Source organism: Phyllostomus hastatus, unplaced genomic scaffold (genome assembly GCF_019186645.2).
Source record: "Phyllostomus hastatus isolate PE091 unplaced genomic scaffold, TTU_PhHast_1.1 phas_contig_16, whole genome shotgun sequence".
Classification (NCBI taxonomy): domain Eukaryota; kingdom Metazoa; phylum Chordata; class Mammalia; order Chiroptera; family Phyllostomidae; genus Phyllostomus; species Phyllostomus hastatus.
In genome coordinates, this window is record NW_025333643.1 from 14,262,901 (window position 1) to 14,282,559 (window position 19,659).

The following is a 19,659-nucleotide window of genomic DNA, read 5'->3' on the forward strand; positions in this document are numbered from 1 at the left end:
ATTCTTCAGAAAGAGGGAAAATATATAGGTCAGAAAGCAGGATTTAGACAAAAAAGAAGAGCATTAGAAAAGGAATGAGACAGTGGCGAGAAAGGTGGGAGGTGAGTCCACTTGCTCGTGCACCTGACTGGGACACCTAGCCAATCATCCAAAGAACAGAGTGAACAGACAACAGAATCCCAGCTGATACTAAGTGTGGAAGCCAAAGTATGGAGAGGACGCTTCAAAACAGGTGCTAAGGAAGGTCCCTGAGCCTTGTGCTGCAGACACAGCTGCTGCAGGAGTGTTGGAGAGCTGAGCGGCTCCTCCCCTCCCAGAGTGGAGAAATCCCAGACTCCGCCAGGAGAGAGATCTGGACATAGAAACCCCCAGGGGTCGGGGGATGGGGATAAAAAGGCAGCAAGTGACACTCACACAGCAGGCAGAATACACCGGCTGGGGTGTCGGTCACCAGTGGCGACAATACCAGAGAATTTGGGGAGCTGGGTGACACCTGGAGCTGAGAGAGGAGAGGGGCTGTGACTGGCCGTGACCCAGATAGACTTGGGACTGGTCAGGGAGTTGGACTGTATGGAAAGCTGGGCAGTGGTTAGTAGAGGCAGCGGCACCCTAGGGGATATTTTACAAAAGGGAAACAGCCGCCATGCAGGGACCTTGAGTGTCCAGAGGTCAGGCCTGCGAGGAGCGGGGAGTGTGGACATGATTTGCTCCCACTCAGTGCACCTCATGGACTGATCAAAGGGGTGCAAAATGAGGTGGATTATCGGCGCCAGTCTGGCACAAATGCGCTGAGTGGACAGTGCAGCCACACAGTACTCTGAGGGCATGGGCTGGAAACTGGGCACCTGTCATTAGTGTAGCCCAGATTGAGCCCCATCCTTGCAGAATCACTGCAAAGGAAAAAAAAAAAAAAACGGAACCCAGCCCCCCTCTACTGGCAAGATCCAGGAACCTGCATAACTGACTTGGCAGGTTTAAAATCAGCAGGAGGATTTTTTTTCCTAGAGTAAGACAATAAGACCTAGAAGCTGTGAGAAAACCAGAGACAGATCCAGAAAGAATTCAGAAGGTGAACACCAACAGTTGAGACAAATTTCATTTTGCTCTCCTTCAAAATTTGCATTTTTAAAATTTCTCTTCTTTCCATTTATTTAGTTTTTTGTCTTGTTTGTTTTTACTTTGATTTGTTTTTTTAATTCTCTTTTTCATATTGCATTTTAATTGTTCTTTCACTTCACTCATATTCCAATTAACACACTACTCTTGGTCTTTTACTTTTTATTATTTTTATTCAGATTATATATTTCTTATCATACTATTGTTATTCCAAATCCCACACAGCACCCTTCCCTGGTCTTAATCCACTTCATTATTTTCCTGAGCTTTATTACTCTTGTGGTTAACTTTATTTTCTCTCACACTATGCCAAGTTTCTATTCCTTACTCTCACTATTTCTCCCTCACCTAACCTCGCATAAGCATTCTTCTTTCTTAAATCAACTCAAATTCTTTTCCCCCTGTAATAAGAGTCTTGTTTCTTTTCCACCTTTTATAAACAGTGGCTAGTTGTGTGAAATACCACAGTTATTGCTATACATCTCCAAAGGACCCCCTATCTGTTCACTACTTGTTAGTACTTTAAATCCCACAAAATACTTTCCTGCTGTCTTACTCTACTTTACTTTCCCCCTGCTCCTGTCAATTGAGTGAGGAATTTTATTTCACTGTTTTCTCTCTCCCTTTTTTTCCTTCCCCCTCCCCTCTCTCAACCCGGACTTTACTCCTTACTCTTATTAGTTTGCTTCCCTCATCCTCTAAAAATCATTTTTCTTTACTGTTGATATCTCATATTCACTTTCTACAATATTCTTATTCCTGTTCCACGTTTTTAAAACTTTATTCAGCTGTTGTTGCTATTGACCCTGTTTTGGTTTTTCTGCAATTTTGCTCCTGTTGGCCCAGTACCTCTTCAATTTTACCTCAACCCTCATGTTCTACACTTCCCTCTTCTTAACCCATTGTTCACAATGCCTTTTCATATTTTACTTAAGTTGTAAATTTTGCTCTCTCCCTCTCTTCACCTTGGTTATATTCTAAATCTTATCAATTCTCCTCCCTCTTATCAACAGTCAACATTTTACACTATTTTAGTTATCATATATTCCCTTTATCATGTAATATGCACAATCTCTGTTCACTTTTATTAATCTTATTTCAATTGTAATTGAGATTGCCAATGTGGTAGGGGGGTTCTTTTTGCTGGCATAGGTTTGGCTGTCTGGTAATACTGCTTTGTTAACCAACACCTAACAACAGCACACAAGACAAGGTGGGAATTGTGAATACCAGTAAACATGCTGGAGGGGAGAACCCAACAACAAAGAAGTCACCAACAGGTGAAGCCCAAGTACAACAAGAGAGCCCACACAAATGGAAGAAAGGGCAACCCTAGAGCATCCAGACAAGGAGATCAAAGTGATGGCACCATTGAGTCCCACAGAATTCTTACCACAGAAGTTCACCCTTTGAAGACAGCTGACAAAGCAGAGCTTCTCAAATTGCAGAAACAAATAAAAAATCCCCTAAAATAGGGAGACAAAGAAAGAAACCTCAATTGAAAAAAAAAGGAAAATTACCCAGTAGAACAGCTAAATGAAATGAGGACAAGCAAACTATCAGATATAAAATTCAAAAGAATGGTTATAAGGATGCTCAAGGAACTCGGTGACAACTAAAGGAACTGAGTGGAAACTACAATAGCATATAAAAGGAAATAGAAACTATAAACAAGAAATAGGATGACATGAAGAATACAATATCTGAAATTAAAAAAAAAACATACTAGAAGGAATTATAAACAGGCTGGATGAAGCAGAGGACTGAATTAGTGACCTGGAAGACAAGGTAGAAAGAAATACACAGATGGAGCAGCTGCACAAAAAAAGACTAAAAAAATATGACGATAGCTTAAGGAAACTGCAGGGAAACATGAAACACAAGAACATTCAAATCATAGGAATACCAGAAGGAGAAGAAAAGGAGCAAGGGATAGAAACCCTGAAAAAATAATGACAGAAAACTTTCTGAACTTGGAGAGGGGAAAAGCCATGAAAATTCAGAAGCACAGAGGGTCCCAATCAAGATGAACCCAAGGAGGCCTGCTCTAAAACAAAAAATAATTAAAATAATTTAACTTTAAAAGACAAAGAGAATCTTAAAGGCAGCAAGAGAGAAACAGGAAGTAACATACAAGGGAGCTCCAATAAGGATAGCAGGTGATTTCTCAACAGAAATGCTACAAGTCAAAAGGGAATGGAAAGAAATATTCCAAGTAATGAAAACCAAAGGCCTGGAACCAAGACTACTCTACCCAGCAAGGTTTTGAAATAAAATAGAAGGTGAAATAAGGAGTTTCCCAGACAAAAGAAGGCTGAAAGAACACACCTCCACCAAATCAGCACTGCAATATATACTAAAGGGACTGCTATGAGAAGAGGAAGAAATAGAATATGTGACAGAGAGAGGAACAGAGGTATAAAGTGGGTAAAATGGTAATGAATAAGTATCTATCAATAATAACCTTAAATAAATTAATCCTCAAATGGATTAAATGTTGCAATCAAAAGACATAGGGTAACTGAATGGCTAAGAAAACATGATCCATACATATGCTGCCTACAAGAGACACACCGTAGAACAAAAGACCTACACAGACTGAAAGTGAAAGGTTGAAAAAAAACACTCCAAGCAAATGAACAGGAAAAGAAAAGTTGGTGTAGGAATACTTATAACAGACAAAACAGACTTTGAAAGGCCATAAAAACAGACACAGAAGGACACTTCATAATACTCAAGGGAAGAATTCATCAAGAAGACATAAACATTATAAACATATATGCATCTAACATAGGAGCACCCAAATATATAAGAAAAATCTTGGAAGAGTTCAAGAAAAATATAGACAGCAACACACTTATAGTAGGGGATTTTAACACCGCACTGTGAACAATGGATAGATCTTTTAAGCAAAATATCAACAATATTGCAGCATTGAACAATGCTCTAGATCAAATGGACTTAATTGATATATATATAGAACCTTTCATCCCAAAGAAGCAAAATATACATTCTTTGCACATGCACATGGAATATTTTCAAAGACAGACCTCAGGAGAGGACACAAAATAAGCCTCAACAAATTCAAGAAAACTGAAATCATACCATGCATTTTCTTGGACAATAAGGGCCTGAAACTAGAAACCAACCTCAAGGGAAAAACTCAAAAACACTCAAATTTGTGGAGATTGAATAGCATGTTATTAAACAATGAATGGGTTAAGAATGAGATCAAGGGAGAAATCAAAAGTTTCTGCAAACAAATGAAAATGAACACACAACAGTCCACAACCTATGGGACACAGCAAAGGCAGTCCTGAGAGGGACATTCATAGCGATACAGGCTTATCTAAAACAGATAGAAACATTTCAAATAAACAACCTAACCTTACCTCTACAGGAACTGGAGGAACAACAACAAACAGCCCAGAGCCAGTAGAAGGAAGGAAATAACCAACATCAGAGAGCAGAATTAAATGACATCAAGACTAAAAGAACAGTATCAATAAATCCAGGAGCTGGTTCTTTGAAAAGATAAACAAAATCAACAAGCTTTTAAGCAGACTCATCAAGAAAAAAACTGAGAGGACTCAAATAAATAAAACCAGAAATGAAAGAGGAAAGATTAAAGTTGATACCACAGAAATACAAAGAATTGTAAGAAATTACTATGAACAATGATATGCAAAGAAATTTGAAAACCTAGGTGAAATGGACAAATTCTAGAAAAAAATATAATCTTCCAAAATGGAATAAAGAAGCAGCAGAAAGCCTGAACAGACTGATAACCACTGGTGCAATTGAGCAATAATCAAAAAAAACTCCTGGCATACAAAAGTCCTAGACTGGACAATTTCACAGGAGAATTTTACAAAATATTTAAGGCAGAGCTAACGCTATCCTTCACAGACTATTCCAAAATTTCCAAGAAGACAGAAGACTCCCAAACTCTTTTTGAAGCCAGCATCATCCTAATCCCAAAACCAGATAAAGACACAACAAAGAAAGAAAACTACAGGCCAATATTGCTGATGAACATAGACACTAAAATCCTCAACAAAATATTGGCAAACTGCATCTAGCAATACATTAAGAGGATCATACACCATGATCAAGTGGGATTCATTCCCGGGATGCAAGGATAGTACAATATTTGCAAACCGATAAATGTAATACATCACATAAACAAAAGGGAAAAAATCACATAATCATATCATTAGATGAAGAAAAAGCATTTGATAAAGAATAGCACCCATTTACGATAAAAACACTCAGCAAAGTGGGAATAGGAGTATTCCTCAACATAATAAAGGCCATATACGAGGAACCTACAGCCAACATCATACTCAATGGGCAAAAACGCTTTCCCACTAAGATCAGGAACAAGACAAGGATGTCTGCTTTCACCACTTCTATTCAACATAGTACTGGAAGTCCTAGCTACAACAATCAGAGAAGAAAAAGAAATAAAAAGCATTCAAATTGGAAAGGAGGAAGCAAAACTGTCATTGTTTGCAGATGATATGACAGTGTACATAGAAAATCCTATATGCCCCACCAAAAAACTACTTGACCTAATAAGTGAATTCAGCAAAACAGCAGGATAAAAAGCTGATATTCAGAAATCGAAGGCATTTTTGTACACCAACAATGAAAACCAGAAACAGAAATCAGGAAAAAAATCTCACTTGACAGAGCAACAAGAAAAATAAAATACCTAGGAATAAACCTAACAAAACGGTACAAGACCTGTACTCAGAAAACTACACAACACTGAAGAAATAAATTAAAGAAGACACAAACAAATGGAAGCAGGTACCATGTTCATGGATTGGAAGAACTAACATCTTCAAAATGTCCATATTACCTAAATCAATTTATAGATTCAATGCAATACCTATTAAAGTACCAATTTCACAGATATAAAACCAACATTTGAAAAATTTATATGGAACCAAAAATGACCCCGAATAGCCACAGAATTTTGAGAAAGAAAAACAAAGTAGGAAGGATCATGATACCTGACATCAAACTATATTACAAGGCCATGGTAATCAAAGCAGTCTAGTACTGGCATACGAACAGACATATAGACAAATGGGACAGAATAGAGAGCCTAGAAATAAACCCATGTCTCTATGATCAATTAATATTTGACAAAGAGGGCAGGAGCATAAAATGGAGTAAAATAGACTCTTCAACAAAAGGTGTTGGAAGATCTGGACAGCTACATGCAAGAAAAGAAAAAGAAAAAAAGAAAAAGAAAAAGAAAGAAAATCGGACACCAACTTACACCATACACCAGAACTCAGATGGATAAAAGACTTCAATATAAGTCATGACACCATAAAAGTCCAAGAGGAGAACATAGGCAGGAAAATGTCAGATATTCCATGCAGCAATATTTTCACTGGTATATCACCTAGAGCAAGGGACATACAGGAAAGAATAAACAAATGGGACCTCATCCAATTAAAAAGCTTCTGGACAGCTAAAAAAAATCAGCAAAATGAAAAGGGGACCAACTGTATGGAGAAATATATTTGAAAATGATACCTTGGTCAAGGGTTTGATCTCCAAAATACATAAAGAACTCACACAACTCCACACAAAACAATCCAATTAAAAAATTGGCAAAGGATCCGAATAGACACTTTTCCAAGAAGGACATACAAAGGGTCCAGAGACATATGAAAGGATGCTCAGCATCACGAGCCATCAGAGAGATGCAAATATGAGATACCACCTCACACTGTTGAGAATGTCCATCATAAATCAACAAACAAGTTCTGAAGAGGTAGTGGAGAAAAGGGAACCCTTGTACACTGTTGAAAGGAATGCAGACTGGTGCAGCCACTGTGGAAAGCAGTATGGAATTTCCTCAGAAAACTAAAAATGGAACTGCCTTTTGACCTGGCAATTCCACTGCTGGGATTATATCCTAATAATCCTGAAACACCAATTCAAAAGAACCAATGCATCCCAATGTTCATAGCAGCACAATTTGCAATAGCCAAGTGCTGGAAGCAACCTAAGTGTCCATCAGTAAATGAGTGGATGAAAAAACTGGGCCATTTACACAATGGAATACTATGCAGCAGAAAGAAAGAAGGAGCTCCTACCCTTTGCAACAGAATGGATGGAACTGGAGAGCATTATGCTAAATGAAATAAGCCAGGTGGTGAAAGACAAATACCATATGATATGACCTATAAGTGGAAACTAATCAACAAAACAAACAAGCAAGCAAAATATAACCAGAGACACTGAAATAAAGAACAAACTGACAGTAACCAGGGTGGTTGGGGGAGGAAGATAACAGGTGAAAGAAGGGGAAGTGTTGTAAAGGAACATGTATTAAGGACCCATGGACAAAGTCAATGTGTGGCAGTAGCATTGAGTGTGGGAAGTGGTGGTAGGTTGGGCAGGGGAGAGTGGTGCGGGGAAAATGGGGACAACTGTAGTTTAACAACAATAAAAAAAAAACTTGCCAGTACTTTTCAAAGTAAAAAAAGAAAGAGAGTAAATGAAAATAAAATCTTTTTTATTCTTATTTGATATAATGGATAATAGTATTCAAAATAATAATAGCAACAATGTATTGCATGATGGAATATAACTTGTGTGTGAATAAAATTAATGTTATCAATATTATAATAGATGGACAGGAGGGAGAAATTGAGAATATTCTGTTATAAGATTATTGCACTGTCCAGATAGTGCTATATTGTTATTTGAAAGAAGACTTGAATTAGTTATAAATTTATATGACAAACTCAAGGAATGACTAAAAAAAATTTAAAATATATATATAATTTTTAAAACTTTTTTTGTATGTTCAGAGGATAAAAAAATGGAGTGATACAAAATGCTCAATTAAGACCAACCAGAAAAAGCAGAAAAAGACAAAAATGGCAATGAAGAACAAGGGCAATAAATAAAAATTAATAAACTATATGGTAGGTATTAATTCACCAATATCAAAGGTCATTTTAAATGTCAGTGGCTTTGACATACCATTGAAAAGACAGAGACTGTCAGATTAAATACAAAAAATAAAACCCAACTATATTCTAGAAGGCCACTTTAACAATAAAAATACAAATATATTGAAAGAAAAAGGATGGAGAAAGATATATCATGCCAACACTAATCAAAAGAAAGGTGAGCCCTGGCTGGTGTGGCTTACTGGGTTGGGCATCATGCAGCAAACCTAAATGTTGCCAGTTGATTCCTGGTCAGGGCACATGCCTGTTTTGCAGGCCAGAACCCCACTGGGGCATGTGAGAGATAATTGATCAATGTTTCTCTCATGCATCAATATTTCTCTCCCTTTCTTTCTCTCTTCCTTCCCCTCTCTCTAAAAAATAAATAGATTTTTTTAAAAAAGGAAGGTGGAGTAGCTATATTAACTGAGATAAACAAGCATTCAGAGCAAGGAAAAGTATCAGGAATAAGGAGACCATTTCATAATGACAGAGGGGTCAGTTTTCCTCTAAAATAAAAATCATCAATGTGTATGTGCCTAACAATACAGTGTAAAATATGTGAGACAAAAACTTGACAGGACCAAAAGAAGAAATAGATTAATCCACTATTATAGTTGGAGATTTTAACACCTGTCTATTAGTAATGCACAGATCCAGCAGAGAAAATCAGTGAAGACATTTCTGAACTAAACAGCACCATTAATCAATTTAATATAATTGGCATCTATAAAATACTTTATCAAACAACATCAGAATACACATTCTTTTCAACCTCATCGAACATTCATCAAGATGGGTCACATTCTAGGCCATGAAACATACTTTGACAAATTTAAAAGAAGAGAAATCATACAGAGTATGCTCTCAGACTACAGTGGAATTAAACTAGAAATCTATAACAGAGAGATAGCTGGAAAACCCCTAAATATTTGGCAATTAAAACAACAAACTTTTAAATGACACATGAGTCAAAGAAGTTGTTTCAAGAAAAATAAAAAAATTTTGAATAAAATAAAAATGAAAACACAGCTTATCCAAATCTGTGGGATACAGCAAAAGCAATGCATGAGGGGAATTTAAGGCATTGAATATATTTATTAGAAAAGAAGATCTAAAATCAGTCATCTAGGCTCCCACCTTAGGACAAATTAAATCCAAAGTAAGCAGAAGTGAAGAATAAAAATAAGAGCAGAAATCAATGAAATTAAAAACAAATTGATAGAGAAAAATCAATGAAACCAAAAACTGGTTCTTTGAAAAGATCAATAAAATTGATAAACCTCTAGCTAGGTTAACCAAGAAAATAGAGAAAAGGTCCAAATCACAAATACTAGAAATGGAAGGAGGCCATTATTACTGATTGTATTGACATTAAAAATGTACTAAAGGAAGATTATAAATAACTCTGTGCCCACAAATTTGATAACCTAATTGAAATGCATCAGTTCATTGGAAGATTCAATTTGTCAAAATTCACACAAGGAGCAATAAATCATGTAAATATACTTATTATTAGTCTGCTTGTGCTGCCTTAACAAAACACCATCACCTGGGTTTCATAAATAATAGAAATTTATTTTCTCACAGTTCTGGAGGCTAGAAATCCAAGATGAAGGTTCTGGCTGATTTGGTTTCTGGTGAGGCCTTTTTTTCTGGCTTACAGATAGCCACCTTCTCATTGTGTCCTGACATGGCCTTTTTCTGCCCATGGACAGAGAGCAAGCTCTGGTGTCTCTCCCTCTTTTTTCTTTAAGGATATTAATTTTAACTTATCAGGGGTACACTCTTATGACCTCATCTGACCTGAATTACTTCCCTAGAGGCCTCATGTCTAAATAAAGCCACACTGGGGCCTAGGGATTTAACATATGAAATTGAGGGAGACCCAAATATTCAGTTTATAACAGACCCATATATATTCAAGAAATTTAATGAAAAATTAATAACCCTTCAAACAGCAAGCACAATGCTAAGATGGGTTCTGGAGAATTCTGCCCATCATTTAGGAAGAAGTTACGCCAATTGCTTGCAATCTCTTCCAGGAAATAGCAGAAGTAATACTTGTTAAATTATTCTATGAGGTCAGCATTATCCTAGTACCAAATAAGACAAAGACATGAGAAAAAACTACATACTAATCATTCTCATGAACATGTATACAAAAATCTTCAATAAAATATTGGGAAGTTGAATCCAACACTGTATAAAAAGAAGTATACCCCACAACTGAGTGGGATTTATCTCAGGTGTGCAAGGCTGGTTCAACATTCAAAAATCAATAATATAATCTATCACATCAACAAGCTAAAGAAGACAAATTACATGATTATATCAGTAGATACAGAAAGAACATTTGACCAAAACCAATACATTTTCATGATAAAATTTTTCAGAAAACTAGGAATAGAGGGGAACTTTCTCAACTTTAGAAAGAACATCTGCAAAAAAAACTATAGTTAACATCATACTTAACTGTGAGAAACTAGCTCTCCCACTGAGATCAGGAACAAGACAGGATGTCCCCTCTCACCACCTCTTTTCAACATCATACTAAAAGTCCCAGCTAGTGCAATAAGACAAGAAAAAGAAATAAAAGATGGATAGTCTAGAAAGAAGAAAATGAAAACATATTTGTTCACAGATGACATGATTATCTAGGTAGAAAATCCAAAAGAATTGACAAAAAGACTGCTGGAACTAATAAATGATTATAGTAAAGTTACATGATACAATGCTAATATACAATATTCAGTCACTCTTCCATATGTCAGCAATAAACAAGTGGTATTTGAAATTAAAGACACAATACAATTTTCATTAGCAGCCCCCACTCAAATTAAATACTTAGGTACAAACCTAACAAATCATGTACAAGAGCTATATGAAGAAAACTACAAAACTGATGAAAGAAATCAAAGAAGAATTAAATAAATGGAGAGATATTCCATGTTCATGGATAGGAAGACTCAATACTGTCAAGATGTGTAAGATCTTCCCAAGTTGATTTACAGATTTAGTGCAATTCCAATCAAAATACCAGCAACTTATTTTGTGTATATAGAGAAACTGATTTTAAGGTTTACTTTATATGGAGAGGCAAAAGACCCAGAATATCCAACACAATAGTGAAGGGGAAGAACAAAGAGGACTGACAGTACCTGACTTCAAGACTAACTATAAAGCTAATCAAATACACTTACTACATCAACTAATCAAGACAGAATAGTTTTGACAAAAGAAGAGACAAATAGATCAATATACAGAATAAAGAATCCAGATATACTCCCATATAAATATAGTCAACTAATCTTTGACAAAGGAACAAAGGCAGTATAATAAAACAAAAATAGCCTTTTCAGAAAATGGTGCTGAAATAAATGAATCTAGACAGAGTTCTTACACACTTCACAAATCAACTCAAAATAGATCACAGATCTAAATATAAAATGCAGAACTATAAAATACCTAGAAGATAACACAGGCAAAAATCTAGGTGACCTTGTATACAGCAATGATGTTTTAGATACAACACCACAAGCACAAATCCATGAAAGAAAGAATGGATAAACTGGACTTCATTAAAAATTTAAAACTTTCACTCTGCAAAATACACTGTCAAGGGGATTCACAGACTGGGAAAAATAATTGCAAAAGACATATCTGGTAAAAGACTGTCATCCAACTCAACAATAAAAAATAAACAACTGAACTTATTAAAAAATGGACAAAAGAACTACTAGAATTTCACCAAAGATGATATAAAGATGGCAAATAAGCATATGAAAAGGTTCTCAACATCATATGTCATTAGCAAATTGCAAATTAAAACAAGATAACACTACACATCTATTAGAATGGTCAAAATTGAGAACATTGACAAGACCAAATGCTAGCAAAGAATATGGAGCAACAGAAACTCTCATTTTTTGCTGGTGGAATGCAAAATGGTATAGCTACTTTGGAAGACAATTTCTTACAAAACTAAACTTACTCTTAACATGTGATCCAACAATCATACTCTTTGGTATTTCACCAAACAAGTTGAAACTTACGTGCACACAGAAACCTGCACACAAATGTTTATAGCAGTTTTGTTAATCATTTCCAAAACTCGAAGCAACCAAGAATTCCTTCAGTAGATGAACAAATAAATAAACTGTGGTATATCCATACAATCAAACATTATTCAGTGCTAAAGAATAGTGATCTAGAGGTCTCCGCTAAGATGGAGGCATAGGTAGAAACCCTTCACTTCCTCACACAACAAAAAGAAGGATAACAACCAATCTAAAATCAATAAACAACCAGAAGTGCCAGAAAATCAAACTGCATGGAACTCAGACAACCAAGGAATTAAAGAAATAGTCAAACAGAACAACCAGATTATTAAGAACCAGTGGTGAGGGGGCAGACTACATGGGTGGGGTGGCTGAACAGGAAACTGAGACAGAGCTGACTGTGGACTACAGTGGTTGCCACAGTGGGAGAAACTCCTAGTGTCACATGAAAGTTCTTTGGAAAATGGGCTAGAGCCAAGCAGGTGAGCTGCATTGTTCCCTCTCTGACTCCTCCCCCACAGGCAGCACCAGAGCACAGCAAACAGGGTTGCCCTGCCCTGGTAGATACCTAAGGCCCCACCCCTTACAACTTAACAGGTGCACCAAGACAAAGACATACGGCCCAAATGAAAGAACAGAGCAAAGCTTCAGAAAGAGAGCTAAGCAGTGAGGAGATAGCCAACCCACCTGAAGGAGAATTTAAAGCCGTGGTAATCAAAATGCTCACAGAACTGATTGAGCTTGACTCAAAAATGAAAAAACAAATGAAAGATACCCAAAATGAAATAAAGCAAAATATTCAGGGCATCAACAGTGACAAGAAGGAAACTGGGACTCAAAGTAAAAATTTGGAACAAATGGAAGAAATAAAAATCCAGCCAGAACAAAATGAAGCAACAAGAATTAAAAAAAGTGAAGAGAGACTGAGGAATCTCTGGGACAACCTGAAACATTCCAATATCCTAATTATAGCAGAACCAGAAAAAGAAGAACAACAAGAAATTGAAAGTTTATTTAAACAAATAATGAGGGAAAACTCCCCTAATCTGGAAAAGGAAATAGACTTCCAAAAAATCCAGGAAGTCCAGAGGACTCTCTGGACCCAAAGAAGTTGGACCCAAAGAAGAACACACCAAGGCACATCATCAAGTTACCCAAGATTAAAGATAAAGAGAGAATGTTAAATGCAGAAAATGGAAAGGAGAGAGTTACCTACAAAGGAGTTCCCATAAGGCTATCAGCTGATTTTTCAAAAGAAACCTTGTAGGGAAGCAGGAGCTGGAAAGAAGTATTTGAAGTCATGAAAGGCAAGGATCTACATCCAAGATTTCTTTATCTAGGCAAGCTGTCATTTAGAACAGAAGGGCAGATAAAGTGCTTCCTAGATAAGATCAAGTTAAAGGAGTTCATCATCACCAAACCCTTATTATATGAAATGTTAAAGGGACTTATCTAAGAAAAAGATTGAAATTATGAACAGTAAAATGACAACTCAAAACTATCAACAAATGAACCCAAAAGAAAAATAATGAAAACAAAAACTAAGCCAACAACTAGAACATGAACAGAATCATAGAAATGGACATCACATGGAGGGATTTCAGTGGAGAGGTAGAAGGGAGGAATAGAGGGGAAAAGGTACAGGGAAGAAGAAGCATAGTTGGTAGGCATAAAATAGATGAGGAGAGATAAAAAATGGTATAGAAAACATAGAACTCAAAGAACTTACATGTACAACCCATGGACATGAACTGGGAGGGGAAGCTGGATGGGGGGTACAGGGCAGAGGGGCGATAAAAGGGGAGAAATTGGGAAAATTGTACTAGCATAATCAATAAAATACACTTAAAAAAAGAATAGTGATCTATCGGGCCATAAAAACACGTGGAAGCAACTTAGATACATATTACTAAGTGAAAGAAGCCCATTTGAAAAAGCTTTCTTTCTTGACTTGGGTTATAGTTATACAGATTTTCGCATGTAAGAATTTATTGAACTGTACATGAATATTATGTAAACTTTACCGTGTAATCTAAATTTTAAAAATCAAATAAACAAAAACACCAATACTATTGAAGAGAAATATACAAGTAAAGTCATGAATTAAGTGGAGCAGCCGTCTTTATTAATTAGATATTCCAGGAACATTTTTAAAATAAATAAATTAAGAAAAAGCAAATAACTTACAGAAGAAGATTGGTACATAATAAAAAGGAAAACAACAGTTTGTCCTTCTCAAATAGTGACCGGCATATATTACAATATAAGTTGTATGTGAAGTGGTCATTCAAATATCGCAGGCGCTTTTCTAAGATTTTGGATTTGTTACTAAAAGGTTAAAAAAAAGTAAAATATATTTAGTCAAACAAAACTAAGGTAAAAGTAAGTAAAATATGAATATGTAATTGGTTTTTATTTTATCAAACTATTTACTGTTAAAAATATGAAACCCTATACACACACACACACACACACACACACACACACACGCACACAAATGAGTGCATGTAAAACTAGTGAAATCTGAATCATCTCTCTGGACTGTACCAAGTGAATTTCCTGGTTGTGATATTGTACTATAATTATGCCAATGTTACCATCAGAGAAACAAGGTGAAGAGTATATGGGACCTCCCTGTACAGTTTGTGTGTGTACAATTTCTTATAAATCTCTATGTAAAAAACAGGGTATAATTCTATGAGAAAATGACATATGGTATATGCTATCTATTTTCAAAATTTTAAATTTCATATTGTACTCCAAAATTACTGAAAACAAAAGGTTAATTAAAAAACATCTATTGAATCTTTATTAGTCTAAGAATCTATGCTGGGGATGGAACTATATGAGACAAAGAATTATAAAACATTTACCTGCCCCAAAGAAGCCTAAAATCTAGGTCAAGACCTATACATTTAAAACTATATATATAAAAAGTTAAAAAATATATGGACAAATGTAGTTACTTCTCAGTGGAGTTATAACTGACACTTATTTTCTACTTTATACTCTTATATGTTTCAAAATCTTTGCAAAAAGCATATAATGCTTTCATTGTTTCTAGTTTAATTTTTCAGTAATATTAATGGGAATATAAGACAATAAACTCATTCTGGAAAAGTTCAACAAAATGGAGATAACTATACTTGAACAACAATAAAAAATAAAAAAAATAAAAATCAAACAAGCAAATACCACATAACTCAGAAAGTGCATTCCTAGGCATTTTGATTCAGAGAAATGAAAACTTCTTGTTCACACAAAAGCCTGTACATACATGTTTATCACAGTTCTATTTCTAATAGCCCCAAACTGAAATAACCCTTCAATAGATGAATGATTAAACAATCTGTAGTACATCAACATCATGAAATACTTTTCAGCAATAAAAAGGAGTAAAGTATTGATACATGCAACAACTTCAATAAATTCTCAGAGAATTATGCTGGGTGAAAAAAGCCAATCCCTCCATTTATGTAATGTTCTAGAAATGGCAAAATTATAGAAATGGAAAACAGATTAGTGGTTGCCAAGGGTTCAGAAGAATGTGGAGATGAGAGGGAAATGGGTATGGCTATAAAAGGGAAACAGGGATCTTTGTGGTGGTGAAATTTTCATGTTTTGACTATACAGTTTTTGTGTATGTGTGTACAACTTCAATATCAACATCAATATCCTGGTTGTGATAGTGTACTATAGGTTTTCAAGATGTCACTATTGGTGACACTGGGTAAAGAGTATACAGGATCAATGTATTATTTCTTTTTTTAATTTATTTTTTTATTTTTTTAAGATTTTATTTATTTATTTTTAGAAAGGAAAGCAAGGGAAATATATATAGAGAGAAACATCAATGTGCGGTTGCTGGGGGTCATGGCCTGCAACCCAGGTATGTACCCTGACTGGGAATCGAACCTGCAACACTTCAATGTATTATTTCTTATAATTGCATGTGAGTCTACACTTATCTCAAAATTAAAAATTTAATTTAAAAAAAGTAACACTTGTATCCATGGAAATGGGATGGAAGGGTGGGGGTAGTGACACTTTTCTGAGCATCCTTTTGGTACAGGATTTATTCTGGAATCAAATAAATGGTTTGTGTACTCAAAATATAATGAAATTAAAATTAAGAACAACAAAAATAATATCAACAAGAATGAGGAAAACATTCTGAAGTGAAATACAAAAATAAACACATGAGCATAACTGTATTTCACACAAATATGATCATACTGAAAAAGGAAAAAACTAACCCAAGTAACTTAAAAAAATGTTTTTTACTGTTTTGAGAGAGAGATAGATTGATATAGATGAGAGAGAGAGAGAGAAACTTTGTTGTTCCACTTACTTATGCATTCATTCATTGCTTCTTGTATATGCTTTGACTAGGGAGTGAACTCTCAACCTTGCCGTATCAGGATGACACTGACCAACTGAGCTACCCAGCCAGGGCCCAAGTAATCTTTGGATACATTTTGTGTGTGTGTGTGTGTGTGTGTGCATGTCTAAAACCTAAAAGATTGTAAGTTTCTGTGTGAACATATGCATTAAATTCTCTTCAGTATGCACCCAAGAATTGCTGGATTTGTTGGAATTACTGGATCATATGGCAAATCTATGTTTAATATTTTGAGAAACTTCTAAAATGTTTCCAAATTGACTATACTATTTTGCAATCTCACCAGCTGTGTATGAGGGTACTAATGACTCCACACCCACATCAACATTTGTTATTAATATTTATGTCAATTCCTCAACTTGAATTTCTTTCATCAGGTGGGTTATATAAATTCAAATTCCAAATTCCAGCTGAGAAAGCTCAGGCATTTCAATCACTCAGGAGACTGTTCTACCAAGAGCCCATGTAGAAGACACATGGTAGGCTCTCTCTCTCTATTTATTGTTGTTGCTTTGTGATGAATCAACAAGAAGTTATTTATTTTCTAAAAGTATAAAAACATATACAAAGAGGGACTAACTCTTAGCTAGAATTAAGAGATAATATTATAACAAACATCCCTGTGAGCAAGGCCACTTTAGAAAAAGTATTGCTCCTAAACCATTAATAATCTTACTCACCACTCTGCCCTTTAAACCATATATTTAAAAGAGAGAAGAAAAAAGGACTAAAGCAAATCCTCTACATCTAAATCTTGTGTACAAGTGAAACAAAACAAAATAGAAAGCCTTGTTCTTTCTTTCTTTCAACTTTTCCATATTTTAAGTGTTTTATAATAAATATTATATATTCCACAAGTAATAAGAAAGAAGATATATATTTATTTAATGGAAAAATGATGAAAATCCAACCTAGAGAGTATGATTGAAGCTATAGAAAGTTTACCTGTCATGAATAGAGTTGATATAAAGGTTCACAAACCAGATGAGAGAGTACTGGTACATGGGATCAATGTTAGCCAGGTCTGCAATGCTAAAGAATAATACTGATGAATGTCTAGCAATGGGTCTATAGCCTTCTCGAGACTCTGCTATTTTGAGCTCTGTTTTTTCTGCAATCTAGAAGAGAAAACTCAAGATTAAGAAATAGAAAATGTGTTTCAATTATATATTTCTCATATAATGAACTTTATATTATAAAAAATACCCACCTAACTCAATGACAAAATTAAAGAAGCATCATTTACAAGAAAAGCTTTTATTATGCTAAAAACTAAGAAGGAAGGAAGGAAGGAAGGAAGGAAGGAAGGAAGGAAGGAAGGAAGGAAAGCAGAGAGGGACAGACTATGGAGGGAGGGAAGAGGAAGACCAGAGGTTTATAGATACAGGTTGTCATTACTCATCAACCATCTCTGTCTTATTTGAGAAATACTAGAGCTATCAATCTTTGCTTATTTTTTGCCTGAATCTTACATGTATCTACTATAGTCACTATCCTCTTTTATTTTAATAGGTTCAAGAAGGAGAGGGGGAAAAAGAGGGAGGCAGCGAGAGAGAGAGACAGAAATTATGCACATGTGTATGTTTAGGGTGTTAACACATGTACCAGAACCCAGCACAAAGTTTGGCAGCAAATGTGTCAGAAATGTTGGTTGGCTGCTGCTTTTATACATTAAAAATACCTTATTTTCTGGAGGTGGAAGAGGATTGGGGGGATAAATGATGACGGAAGAAAAAGAAAAGAAAAAAGATAACCTGTGCTAAAACAGAAGAACATAAATAAATAAATAAATCTTTTTTCAACTAGCTTCTGATATATTTAAGTTTTCTAGCCTAATAAGGGTGTAGATATTCAACTCCAAAAGAAAAAAAAATTCTCCAAGATAACAACTCTTCAACTGACAACACAATCTGATTAAGTTAATAGTCTACAGGAAAAATGTGTACAGCACTTTTCCAGCCCACTTTCCCTTCTTTGGAAATGCTAGCCACAGATTCTGCTGAATAAGTGTGCCTATGTACTCATGTTTATATTGAATGATCCCATTTATAGCTGACTCAATTAGGCAGTAGGGATAGAACCAGACCCAAGAGAAGCTAATCAATTTTCTCCCCAAAATTTCCACCCTCTAAGATCTTCAAAAAATGAAGTTAGGTGGTACTGGACAGCAGTGGTAAAAAGGTAATGGAAACAGAGTTGGTTCCTATGGGCCAGAAAAATGTAGGAGGAAACAGACACAAAAGATTTATAGAAGAAATTAGTCTTCAAGTGGAACAGAGAGCAGGGCAACACAACCTTAGAGAAAGGAGAAGAGGCACAGAGCATAGAAACTTAATGCTTTTTGTTTATTCCTTAGGCTTACACATACAATTGGGAAAATAAAGTATTCCCTTGTATGTTTTTTATTTGAGCTAATTTGAGTGGGTTCTTGTTTCTTGCAAACAATTTTTTCCTAAAACTATACAGTAGTAACCACAACTCAAAGTAAGTTCTAAACTTCAATCTTGACTATAAAAATGTAAAATAAAGTTATCAATAATGGAAACTAATGACATTTTACATAAGAAAGCATATTTTAGTATTCTCATTTATACCTTCTGATTTTTAAACCTTAATTTGTTTCAGCTATCAGGGGACCCAGCCAGAAAGATATTATGATTTATTAAATTTCTTTCTTTTTATAAGATAAAACACTGGAACCAATAAATACTTATATTTCCTTTCCTCTTTGAGACTTAATAGAAAATAAACTGATAAATTCTTCCTATCCCTTCTTGCCTTTGACAAAACAGTGTCACAAGGAGACAATGAGAAATTGGTTCTGCTCTGATGGACAGGGAGGGAAGGGAGATATTATCTCAGCCATGATCCCCAGATAGGGGGCTGCCATAGGATATCACTCTAAGACACTATTCCTTTGGCTCTTCTGAAATAAAAAACAAACAAACAAAACCCCCAAAACATCAATATAGAAAAATAGTACACCTGAACAGAAAGTCATTACTATCACATTCACAAAATTAAACCCATCCCAAGGGAATGTATACCTAAGCCATTTAAAAAGTCCTTTACTCCAGAGCTGGGGTACATGTGG

General features: G+C 35.3%; 1 protein-coding gene across 1 annotated transcript in view; it reads right to left on the minus strand.

The window, feature by feature from the left end:
- The window catches only part of DNAH12 (dynein axonemal heavy chain 12), a 263,016-nt gene that overhangs the window by 43,194 nt on the left and 200,163 nt on the right, over nucleotides 1-19,659 (minus strand). Inside the window, exons 58-59 of the mRNA XM_045831904.1 lie at nucleotides 17,511-17,683; nucleotides 14,351-14,491 (exon numbers count right to left, since the gene is read on the minus strand). Coding sequence (XP_045687860.1) covers nucleotides 14,351-14,491; nucleotides 17,511-17,683 — 314 coding nt within the window. The remainder of the gene's footprint in view (nucleotides 1-14,350; nucleotides 14,492-17,510; nucleotides 17,684-19,659) is intronic.